The sequence below is a fragment of the Gossypium hirsutum genome, chromosome A05 (assembly GCF_007990345.1).
Source record: "Gossypium hirsutum isolate 1008001.06 chromosome A05, Gossypium_hirsutum_v2.1, whole genome shotgun sequence".
Lineage (NCBI taxonomy): Eukaryota > Viridiplantae > Streptophyta > Magnoliopsida > Malvales > Malvaceae > Gossypium > Gossypium hirsutum.
In genome coordinates this window covers 39,072,642-39,085,397 of record NC_053428.1, presented here as the reverse complement: position 1 = coordinate 39,085,397, position 12,756 = coordinate 39,072,642, and the positions used below count along the sequence as shown (strand labels likewise).

Below are 12,756 nucleotides of genomic sequence, written 5' to 3'. Positions count from 1 at the left end.
AAGTAAAACCGTCGATCATTCGTCCTCCGAAATCGGAGAACCGGATGCTACAAAAAGAGCACATAAACTTTTAATCTTATCAACGTAAGATCGAACAGATAAGCTACCTTTCTTGAGCGAATGAAGCTCATGCTGGAGTTGAGATTGCTTAGTGCTCGTGTCAACTGCAAACAAGCTAGTGGCCAAGATCCACACATCACTCGCATTCCGGACATCCGTGAAGGAGGACAAATATGAGGGATAAATAGTAGAAAACAGCCATGAAGTTAGAAGATTATCTTGTTGAGTAAAAACTGAGGCAGCCAGATTTGAAACAAGAGATCCATCGGGAGCTTGAACGAACCTCAGCGGAGCAATCAAAGAACCATCAAGAAATCCAAGCAAATCGTAACCAGCAAAAATAAAATGAACTTATTGTTGCCACTGCATAAACGATCCTTGATCAAGTTTAACAACGTCATGGCGAGGAAACGAAGCAACAACCCGATCACCGGAAAAAACAGAGCCTCCATGCTCTACAGAGTCAGAATCAGCGGAGTGCGTGACAGGCATGCCCGAGAATCACCGAGCGACTGATACCATGCTAAAATATCAAAGAGAAAGTAGATATGCAAAGAGAGAAATTGAAAACTACCACAGGTAAACAATCTGTTAAACTTGGCTTTTCAATACAGTATACACAGCTCTATATATAGAAGAAATTAAGGTCTAACTCCTGCTCAACAAATCTTAACAAACCTAACAAACCACCTGACTTATCACTTTAACACTCAGGAAATTCAATCAAAAGGTTGCCAAAATCTGTGTGTACATTGTATAATTTGCAAGCATTAAAATTGCGTGCATGCAGTGACCTTGATGAGTTGCTGAGAGACATAGAGAGATTGATCAACATGCTATATCTTGATATAAAAGGAACAAAGTTAGCAAGGATGCCAGAAGGAATGGGTAGGTTGAAAGATCTTCGAATAATAACAGATTTTGTTTTAGGCTATCAAACTGGATCGAAAATTAATAAGTTGGGAAAGCTCAAGCATCTACGTGGAAGACTTTCCATTTCAGGACTAAAAAATGTTGCAAGTGCCATAGATGCCAAAAATGCCAATTTGAAGGATAAGGTGAATCTTAAAGAGTTGGAGTTGAGTTGGGGTGAAGATAATGATATTGATGGTGATTCAAGGCATGATAGAGAAGTACTTGAACAACTAAAGCCTCATACAAATTTGGAGCATCTTTTTATTAGGAGTTATCTTCCTTACATGATTGTAAATTTTGCATATCCTTACCGCCACTTGGCCAATTATCATCTTTGAAATCTCTTTCCATTTTCGGGTTGAGTGAAGTGTTCATAGTTGGTGATGAGTTCTATGGATATGGGCAAGCTTCGACTAAATCATTTGTATCTCTTGAAATGCTAAGCTTTGAGAATATGAAAGAGTGGGAGGAATGGTGTTGTTGGAGTGATAAAGCTTTCCCTCTTCTACAAGAGTTATGCATTAGAGATTGTCCAAAACTAACTAAGTCTCTTCCTAAACACCTCCCTTGTTTAAAGAAACTGAAGATTAAAGATTGTGAGAAGCTTGGAGGCTTGCTTCCAACGGCACCAAGCATTTTGGAACTTGAGTTAAAGAAATGCAAAGCATTGCAGTTGGAGCCATTGGCTTGTGGGCTTCGGAAGTTGGACATTACAGATTCGAATATGGATGATTCTGCATTGGAACAAATGTTGCAACGATGCACACTTCTTGACAATTTATGTTTGTCAGGTTGTTCAGAAATTAGATCCCTTTCTGAAGTTAGGGTGCCCATCACGTTGAAGCAATTGGAGTTCTATTCATGTGAAAGCGTGGATTATTCCAATATCTTCTTGTATACATCCCTTGAATCCTTGGATATTTACAGTTGGAACTGTCATGGATTGGAATCTTTCCTATTAGGATCGCTTCTTATGCTAAAGCAAGTTCATATTAAGGGATGTGAAGTCTTGAAGTTTATTAGTGCTACTTTAGAGGGCTCTTACCACCAGCATCTAACATGTCTCAATTCTATGGATATATGGTTCTGCCAAAATTTGATATCTTTTCAAATTGAAGATGGATTAGCTGTCACCAATTTGACCCGACTTTGGCTTTTAAATTGCGGAAGTTTAAAGTCATTGCCAGAGCAAATACACTCCGTCTTTCCATCCCTTGAGTATTTGACAATAGTTGGATGTCCAGAAATAGAGAGGGTTCCAAAAGAGGGTTTGCCCTCCAAATTAAAAGAAATTAGAATCTTTGAGAGTGATAAACTAATTGAGAGCTTGATTAGGAAAAGGGAATGGAGTTTGCATACACTCCCTTCTCTTACATCTTTATATATCAGGGATTCAAAAGTAGAGATGGAGTGTTTTCCAGATGAACATCTGCTTCCCTCTTCTCTTACGTCTCTCAATATCTCTAGTCTTCGAAATCTAAAGAGTTTGGAGTATAAGGGGTTTCAACACCTCACCTCTCTTTGCAATTTGTCAATCTACAATTGTCCCAAGCTCCAATCCATGCCGCCAAACATGCTCCCTCCCTTTCTTTCTCGTTTGTGCATTAAAAATTGTCCTTTGCTGAAGGAACATTGTGAAAAGGATAAAGATAAAGATTGGGCCAACATTTTCCACATCCCTGTCATTGTAATTGATGAACAAGTCATCATATAGAAGGGGCAGTGACTGAGAAAACAAATATTCTGACGCAGGTATTTTCATACATTTTTTACTTTCATGACAAATGTATTTTTGCCTTTTAAGAAAAAGAAAAAGAAAAAGTTCTGCAAACTATGTTAAACTTAAGGAAACTTGTTTTGATGGCATACCATCTATATGGTTGCAAGTTGTAGTTGATGCATGATTCTCATCCAAATGAAGGTTTTTTCTTTTGACATTAATTGGATCATCTTAGAATCCTAAGATAATTAAGGTTATAGTTTTTATTTTGTTGGGTCATATTATATATATGTGTATGAGACATGAGTATCAAACATGGACCTTTTAAGAAACTGAAGAGTGGAAACAATAGAAAGTAGGATGATGATATTATTGTTGCAAAGCTTAGTTGTTATTTTAAAAACTAGCAAAACTGAGTGTTGAGATGAAGTGCATATATTTGAAACCCAAATTTGAAAAGTTGGTAGCTGATTACTATCCAGGGTAGCAAAGTTTATTTTTAAATCTTCCACACTACTAATCCGATCTATCACAATGAACCTAAGGTAGCTTTTTTGTTGTTTTTCAATCTATATTACTTCAACTCTTTACTTTATTCGAATATGGATATAGGGATATATTTCTTCAATAACTTTCTAAAGATATTCTAAATACATAGTAAAACTTAAAAAAAAACAAAAAACCTGAAAATATCTATATAGCACACATTCTAAATGTAACACTTGTACTCAACTTTGAGTAACATAGATTCGGGTATACTTACTACTACATTCCTTCACATGTATTTGGATGTATAACCTCCTTTTTTGTTATTAATTAACTTGTCAAAGGAAATTAAGTGATCAAATAAAGAACTTACTCATAATTTAATAATGTAGTGGCTAATGATGAAATTACTCGATATTTTATTAGAGAATCATATCAATAGCATCGTTGATCTCAAGCTTATGAAGTTACTCAGGATATCGAAAATCAAATAACAAAAGTTGATTATAAGACATATCCAAATCAGCTTTGGGCTTTATTTTTTTAATCTGATTTATTAACGGTTCTTTTTGGGTTGCAATTTTTTTCCCTTTAACTTTGTATTCGTTTCTATTTTCACTTAATTTTAAATAATTTCAATATTAGTCTTAAAGTTCTTATTTGTTCTTGTTCTAGTTACTCGTTATTAAATTGGTAATGGACAACATTTTTTTATTAGTATAATAACACATTTAGTCCTCAATACTTACATATTTTTATCAATTTGATCTTAATTTTAAAAATTTTAATAAATTTAACCATTCACATTTATAAATTCTATTGATTTGATTCTCAAACTTACTAACCAAAACTTTCAGCTTTTAAAACAGAGATATTTCACATCTATAAATTTCTAAAACCTAAAAAAGAAAAAAAAATTCCAATCGTGCAAATATAATATACTTGTAATATAAATGGAGGATGAGACGGGTGGTAAAGTTGATAGAGGGTCTCAAATTGTAGCAAAAAGTTAAAGTAGGCATGGGTGGAGTAGTTCATGGAAATTGATTGGACTCCTTCACTCTCCTCGAAATACAAAGCAACTTGGGTGGAAATTTATGGATTCCCTTTGCATGTGTGGAATTACAACGACACTTAAGAAGAAGATAGCAAAACTAGGGGGGGTGGAGGTGATACCTTAAACTACCATGAATTTTACATTGTTGATTGTATCGGAAATTATGGAAAGCAGTGGTCCTACAATTTGAGTAGTGAAGTCGGGGATTCAAAGAAAATTGGGAGTAAACCATGAAGGTTACTTCTGGAAATGTCCGAGATGCTCAAAAAGCTAGTCAAAAACAAGTATTTTATAAATGTGAGATGGTTATGATTGAAGAATCAAAGGGTGATGGATTAGCCGCCAAGCACAATTATTTTATCTGCACCAAAGTTTTGAATACTTGGTTTGGCATCAAGATTTGCTTGTATCGGATTTGAATTTACACACTGATGAAATCAGTGGCTACCATATTCTTTAGTTCATGCAAGGCCTCCATCTTCTTACTACGATGATTCATTCAGTTCAAGGACTGCTCCTTTTGAAAATCCCATTGTGCTCATGATTGTATGAGTCGAAGAAGACCTTCTCAGACGCATTATGTATCCTGAAACTAAATGAACTGCTTAGATTTCGGTTACCATTACTGGATTCTTGTTAGTGTTTTCATGCAGTAAATAGTCATTTTATTTTATTTTTGTAATTTTTTTATTAAATCGTCTCTGTAAATATTTGCCAGAATTGGAGCTTGGAAGAGCAAATGAATTATCTAAAATAAATAGAGTTTTCTTCTGGTTTTCCTTCATTCTCTTTTGAGATGCGATGCTTACATGTTCATAGTACTGCTCTGTTTTCTCTGCTTTGTTCTGTTCACTTTCATAAAAAGTCTCATTGAAGGCTTCAGGAGCTGAGGCTTACATTGTTCGTACTCATTCATTGGGAGCTATGCCGATTTCTGCAAATACATACATCTAGCACTTGTATTCATATATACATATGAAAATAATTTAAAGAAAGTTAAAACATTTCCGCCACAAGCATCCGAGTTATATCAAACATCAATTCCTTTAAGGTACATAAATGAAGGTTCATTGTAAGACATACCCAAATCAGCTTTGGACTTTTAATCTGACTTATCAGAGGTTCTTTTTGGTTTGCATTTTTTTCCATTAACTTTGTATTCATTTCTGTTTTCATCACTTAATTATACTAATATTCCTATTTTGTTTACTTAATTTTAAATAATTTCAATATTAGTTCTAGAGCTCGTTAGAAAAGTAATTTTCTAATTAATATAAGCTTATAGTGTTTTATGTATTGTATGTCGTATATATTATATTTATACATTGGTCATTTGTAGGGGAAATGATTGTATAAAATAAAAATGTCACGTTATCTTATATCTATTTTCTAATTATTTAATATCATTTTAATATCTTTTTTCATGTCATTGACATATCATTTTATTAATTTTTTAACCTAAAATTTATAAAATTCTATTTTCTAGGATGGGAGAATTGGAAATCGTTTCCAATTAAATTTATTCCAGCGATTTCATAATTAACTATTGAGTTTTGATTATATCATATAAAAAAATATATTTAATAAATTTTGACTGGCTCTTGTTTTTTTTTAGCACCATTTCACATATTATGTTCCTATTATTTCTTTTTTTATGCAGTATTTTTTTTATTTCTCAATATATCTATTGGAATAAATTTAATAATTAGTCCTCCACATGCTATAGACTCATTAAGGGGTAAACGTTGACTGCGAATTTTAAAGCTGCTCAATACTCAAAGCAAGGATCAAATCCTCGCCCATTAATTAAATTGAGAGAGTTTTATATAATATTTTAATGAAGGTTATGGTTTTATCCTTTATGTCATTTTGTAGAATTGAAAATAGCTGAATTTAGAATAAATTTCTCACTCAATATTTAAGACATATCCCATCAACACAATATATTTCATAAAATCGGAAAATTAGGAAAAATATAAAAATTGGTTAATTGATAAAAGTAAAATAAAATTAAATGAAAAGTTTATTTTCAATTTTATTTAAATTATTATATTATATTTAATGAAATTTGAATTTGAATATAACACCCTAAACCCGGCCTAGACGTCCAGACTAAGTTCGGAAGTTACAACATGCATTCCCATGATCACGCAATCATAAAGCAATCAAAGCGACCAATAATTCTGTAATATTTAACACAACAGTAATTTAAACACACAGTTTCTTAAATTCATAACATTATAAGACAAACATTCCTACTAAAAATAATTATGCTAGGAATAACGTTTAATATCGAACTGAGCTTCCGCGGCACCGACCCCGTCAAGCCTGATCACTACCTGAAATTCAACAATAACAGGATGAGTCATAAACTCAGTGTGTAAAACGGAATGAGATGCAACAAAGGTAACTTATAAGAATTTCCAATTCAGAGATTCAGTATGTTCGTTCTAAGTTTAGAGTAGAGATTCTACATATGTACATATGTGTGTTATTCCAATTCAGAAGTAGTTCAGATCAGACTCAATGCAATGTTCCTATTCCATCTGCTACACACCAACTTCAGCCATCCTAGCACACCACTATGGACATTTAATGTCCATTCGTCCCTACACACCTTTATAGTATTCAATGACACTTTTATAGAAACGTAGCTTAGCTGCTAGCTCAATAAGCGACAAGCTCCAGAATCAAAATATTACTTAATATGGCATAGCCACGATTTCAGTACAGACTCTCGTCTTCTTTACAGTCTCCCACTACATGTTTTTGTAGAATGCGGTAGTACATATCACATGTTCAGTCATAACAATATAGTACATAGTTTATTATGCAGGTCATTAATAGAGTAGTAGAAAATTTCACATTCAAGTTTGTGACTCACAGATTGGTATTATATAAGCAAATTCAGTCATTCGTATATCGAGGAAACCAATACCCAAGTTAGACAACTTTCTCGACCTCAAATACAGTTTTTCGGATCCAAGTTACTACCACATGGTCTGGGCACACGCCCATGTGCCTTAGCTGTGTGGATTTTAAATATCAACAGTGATGCACATGCTCGTGTCCCTGGTCGTGTGGTTTTATACAATGAACAGTGAGTTACACGCCTGGGCACACGCCCATGTCCCTGGTCGCATGGTTTTACACTATAAAAAGTGAGTTACACGACCTGGGCACACACCCGTGTCCCTGGCCATGTGGTTTTATACCATGAACAGTAAGTTACACGGCCGTTCGTATGGCCTACCACATGCCCGTGTGATGCACATAGCCTAACCACACGCCCGTGTGCCTGGCCGTATGTCGTTAACAGCCTTTATTTTTGGCGATCCGAAACTTGAAAAGTAAATTTTTCGATACGCACCTGAAACGATTCCAAAGTAACAATAAATTAAAGGAGTTCTGAAGCCTAACACGACCATTCAATAACGCAATTAGTCAAATTTATCAATAGCAATTCACAACTATTCCCAAATACTCATGTCGAAAGCTTCGACACGATTTGCAACAAAACCATACTTACAGCAGATCAACAACGATTACCCGAATTGACGTGATGAGGTTTGTTATTCTCAGTATCCCTGTCTATTAGGGAAACAAATGATTGACTATCAGATACTCTCGCTATTCACTCGAACAACCATTTCAATTTATACAATGAAAAGCAAGAAAGAAACTCGAAAACTTTATGAATTGACATTAAAACTTACTCAACAATCTCCCGATAGCCAAAGTTAATAGCGTAACGTCAATTAGCCAGAATTCCTTACGACAATTAAAGAGGAAAAAGGGGAAAAAAGTAGAAGAAAGAAGAAAGGAAGAGAGAAGATAGAGAAAGAAAAAGAAACAAAAAAAACTAATGTTAACTGATTATCAATTAACTTCCATCCGGACCTCCAACAGTTAGCAAAAATATTTCTCTATGCATACCACAGAATTTGAACTCAGAACCAGATAGAATACATACAAATGCTTAACCAGTGAACCAACAGGCTCATTCTAGCTACCCTTTCACAAAGAATTGAACTTAAGCAAGTAATGCATGTTTGTGGATTGATTCTAAAACAACAAAACTTTTAATGATACGACTCAAACTGTACACCTTAAACTCAATTACAGAACACAGAACCACAAATACAGAATTCTAATTATTGCAGATTTTTAAAAATAAGTTCTTAAGATTTTTGGGGCGTTACATTGGAACCTCATGTTTATAATAAAATATATACCATTTGGTATGCTTATGTAAAAAGTATTATGTTGTAAAGAAATATTAATGATAAAAATTGCGATCTATCAATTAATTTTTTTTCCTTTGATGCAAGGATCAATGAATTTCTTTTTGTTTTCCATTAATTTATGAATTGAATAATCAATAAACATATAAAATCAATGAAATTATTAGGTCTACAATGGCCAACAACTTCAACCTTTTTTTTTTCTTAATTTAAACTGAAGTAGGGCATCATAAAATCCAACTTTTACAAAATTCTAGCTTTATTTTTATCATTTAATAAGATTTTTTCGAGTTTTGAGACTCTACTTTTTGGTATAAAAATTTTTCTACACTTCAAAAACGTTCTTCTTACTTCATGCAATTTCCTTAAAATCTAATAAATGATCTCTCCGAAATGTTTATGCTTTATTTTTCTGAAAATAAAAAAAAGATAAATTTTATTATTAATTTAATTCAAATTAAAGTTTGAAATTCATCTAATTAACCTCTTTTAATTAACTCAAGATTAATAGATAGATCTATGAAAAATCTCATTCAATTGAATATATGTTGAGTATGACTCCTATTTCAGTCAAATTAGAAATAATTTTCCAGTTAAACTCTATTTATTTATTTTCATCAAACTCTAATTAGTCTAGATTATTTTATTATTATTTAACCTATTAACTTAAGATGTTATTCACTTTGTCGTTTTAATGTTTTTTGTACTTTTTTCTTATAAACTTTTTTTTTCAAGTTTTTAGGGTTTTTTTTTCATTTCACTTCAATTTGAAGTGAAACTTTATTATTTAAGGTGTTGATTTTGTTATTAACTGAATCAAATATTCAAAATTAATAGAATCAATATTTTATTTTAAATGGTAATTGAATCAAAATTAAAAGAAAAAAATATTATCATTTATATATGCACGGGTTTAAAAAAACTTTTCAACCCATAAAAATATTTTCTATTTTCAACTATATTATTAAATTCACATTTAAAAATAATATAATTATAAAATAAATATAAGCAAACATAAAATAGAGATGGTCAAATTTTTTGAATTGACCTTACACTTTGAGTAAGTTGTGGATTTAATATTTGTATTTTAATTTGATCAATATTAACCCCTATAATTATCAAATTGGTTAATTTAATCCAAGTAATTTTTGAGTATTGAAGTCATGACCAAATGATAGTTGCTAAATCTATTTGGTTCAATTCTGCTGTTAGTTTTGTATTATGTAAAGTTATAAATTTAATCTATATTCTTCAATTAGATAGTTTTTTGTCACTATAGTTTTTTCAATCTTAATGCAAACAATAGTTGTTAAATTTATTAGCTATTTTTTATGAGAATATGTGAAAATAATAAGCTGATATGACACTATACATGTTATAATATGTTTATCATATCAAACTTAAAAAAAAAACATAACTTAACTAATTTGATAGCTTCATTTGATTAGGACTAACATTTTAATTCTAAAAATGACTAAATCCATAATTTATGTATAGTACAAAAACTATTAGCAGAATTTAACCAATATTATATTTAATTTATGAAGCAAAAATAGAAATATAATTAATGATAGAACAGAGATTGGATTTATATTTTAAATTCACATATGGATAATGGTTTTTATTTTCCTGTGAAAAAGTAATTGTTTTATACTTTGAGGGGTTTAAGAAAAAGAATTAATTAATTGCGAAGTGATTGTGATATTTTTAAGAAGTTTGATAATAATTATTTTATTTGATAGAGTTATACCCTAGAAATAAGTTTTTTTTTAAGTTGCTTTCTTAATTTAGGAAAATAGATTGTTTTTGGAAGGAGTGTGAAAAAATGTATTTAGCTGGATGTGTTTTTCTTGCAAATTGCAGGAAAACAAAAAATGCCGTTTTTTTAGTTAAGTTTTTAAGCTATTCTTTTTAATATAATTAAAATTTTTGGTTAGATGGTTAAATATTAGTAGTTTTATCTTTAAGTCTTAAGTTTGATTTCTGCTCCATTTACATTTCTATTTCTTTATTTCATTTTGTTTTAAATTTTTATATTTTCAATTAATATTTTTAACATATTAGCTTATTTGATTAAATGGTTAAATAATAATAATTTCATTCTTTAGACCCAGGTTTAATTTTCCTCTTTTAAACACATTTGTAATTTTTATTTCATGTTGTTTTAAGCTTTTTTATTTTTAATTAATAAATATATTGTTTTCAAAAAAATATTTTTAATTAATAACTCATTTATTCATAAAATCAAATAATTATTAAAAAAATGATTATTTTTACTAAATATAATTTTTATATGTGTAATATTTATTTTTTAATCCATATAATGAGTGTAGTAAATTTTAGTATTATATATTTTTGTATATGTATTTAAAATATTTCACATATAAATATAATGATATTTGAAGTAATTAATTAAAATATATCACATATAAAAATATTTGAAATATCATACCCACAATGTAAATGTAGATGAAAAAACAATGATATTTAAAAAAATGTAGATGAAAAAACAATGATATTTGAAATATTTTACATATAAAAATAATAATTATATTTGAAATAATTATTTCATTCTATAATATTAGAAATCACCGTGCCCACTATGACACCCCTAACCCTTATCCGTTGCCGGAATAGGGTTATAAAGTATTATGAACTTTTCAAATCAAATACGAACATTAAACATATCATTTAGCATATACTTTATAAATTAATCATATCGTCCCTTTTATGAGCCATCGAGGCCCAAAATATGTATTAGAAACAAACTGGGACTCACTCGGGTCCTCAGGGAATTTTTCCTAGGTGCAGGGGACACACACTCGTGTGACCCAAGGGCACTCCCGTGTGGCCTTAGGACACGCCCGTGCCTCAAACCATGTCTGACCCCTTGTAACTCTCTAACTTAGATCACACGGCCAACCACACGCCCATGAGTCACACACAGCTGAAACACACACCCGTGCCTTTATCCGTGTAAAAATACCTGAGTATTCTGTTTTGAAATTCTAAGGTTGCAGGGGATACATGGCCTACCTACACGCCCATGTGTTAGCCATGTGTCTCACACGATCTAGTCACACTCCCGTGTGTCTGGCCATATGGATTCAAAATGAACCTTAAACATCAAGATTACCTTTCCTTGCAACCTTGAACACCAAACAACTCAAAAATCAATGTTCAAACACTTCAAATACAATTTAAATGCCTAAAAAACGTATCAAACAATCAACCTAATGATCTAACCAATGTACCCTAATAGGTACTGCACATATTTTATCAAAACAATTCAACAATACTTAATTCAAGCCAATTCTAATATCATGCCAATTCAATCCAAATTTTGCCTATTTCATATTCACTTATGCATCAATTTAAACATACCACATTAAACTCCAACATAACACATATAATTATATATAAGTAACCATTATCATCTTATAACATCATTACATTTAGTTTTCAAAATAACATACATAACATCCTATGTACATGCCATTACCAAAAGGAAATATACTTCACCACATTTGAGCTCGGGATCGGCGTTGGATGCTAAATTGGAAATCTGACTTTAACTTAACCTACACACGAAAAACAAATCGTACGCTGAGTATAACTCAGTCGTATTTCTATAATCCAAATACTTTAAATAAAATATTAAAACATGGACATTTAAATCATACAATATCTATGATCATTCAATTAATCAATTCATAGATAAATCATTTATCACACATTCAATTCTCATCATTTGTTATCCCAGATAGCTTTGCATAATATGAACACAATTCATGTGTCTTTAACCATAATCCAATTCACCATTCAATTTTAATCATAACACTGTTTATTAATTTACCCCTATTAACATGACTCGGGCTCAGATGGATACACAGATCCAACCAAAACACATCAGTTTGGCACCTAGTGCTTCATCGGATAATTCGAAGTAATAGATTGACACCTAATGTCTCATCGGCCATGCCGAAGTAAGTTGGTACCCAGTATCTCATCGAATTTATCCGAAGTAATAATTTGACACCTAGTGTCTCATTGACTCGAAGTCGAAGTATCCCTAAACTCTTCCAATCCTACGGTATGCCAACTATAACCGACTCAGCCCGATATAGTTAATAGGGTTTCAATTCACTTTCTAGTATAATAAATATTCAATGTTCAATTTCTATAATAACCACATATTCCTATCAATTTCATCACATACTAAATCAGTCCATATCAATTGTAAAACACAATAATTCTCTCATTCCATACTTACC

At 31.3% G+C, this 12,756-nt stretch overlaps 1 protein-coding gene across 1 annotated transcript; it reads left to right on the top strand.

Annotated features, from left to right (window-relative positions):
• Nucleotides 1-550: 550 nt before the first annotated feature.
• LOC107957376 (putative disease resistance protein At3g14460) lies at nt 551-2,689 on the top strand. The gene is made up of 3 exons (XM_041111953.1): nt 551-639; nt 851-1,193; nt 1,244-2,689. Exons 1-3 carry the CDS (start codon nt 551-553, stop codon nt 2,687-2,689), a joined length of 1,878 nt encoding a protein of 625 aa, XP_040967887.1.
• Nucleotides 2,690-12,756: the final 10,067 nt, after the last annotated feature.

Excerpts from the sequence above, each read along its gene's own strand:
- LOC107957376 (XM_041111953.1), top strand. The coding sequence starts at position 551 with ATGCCCGAGAATCACCGAGCGACTGATACCATGCTAAAATATCAAAGA. Across the intron at positions 640-850 it reads GAAATTGAAAACTACCACAG|TGACCTTGATGAGTTGCTGA; the intron begins GTAAACAATCTG and ends GCGTGCATGCAG. Across the intron at positions 1,194-1,243 it reads ATTCAAGGCATGATAGAGAA|GAGTTATCTTCCTTACATGA; the intron begins GTACTTGAACAA and ends TCTTTTTATTAG.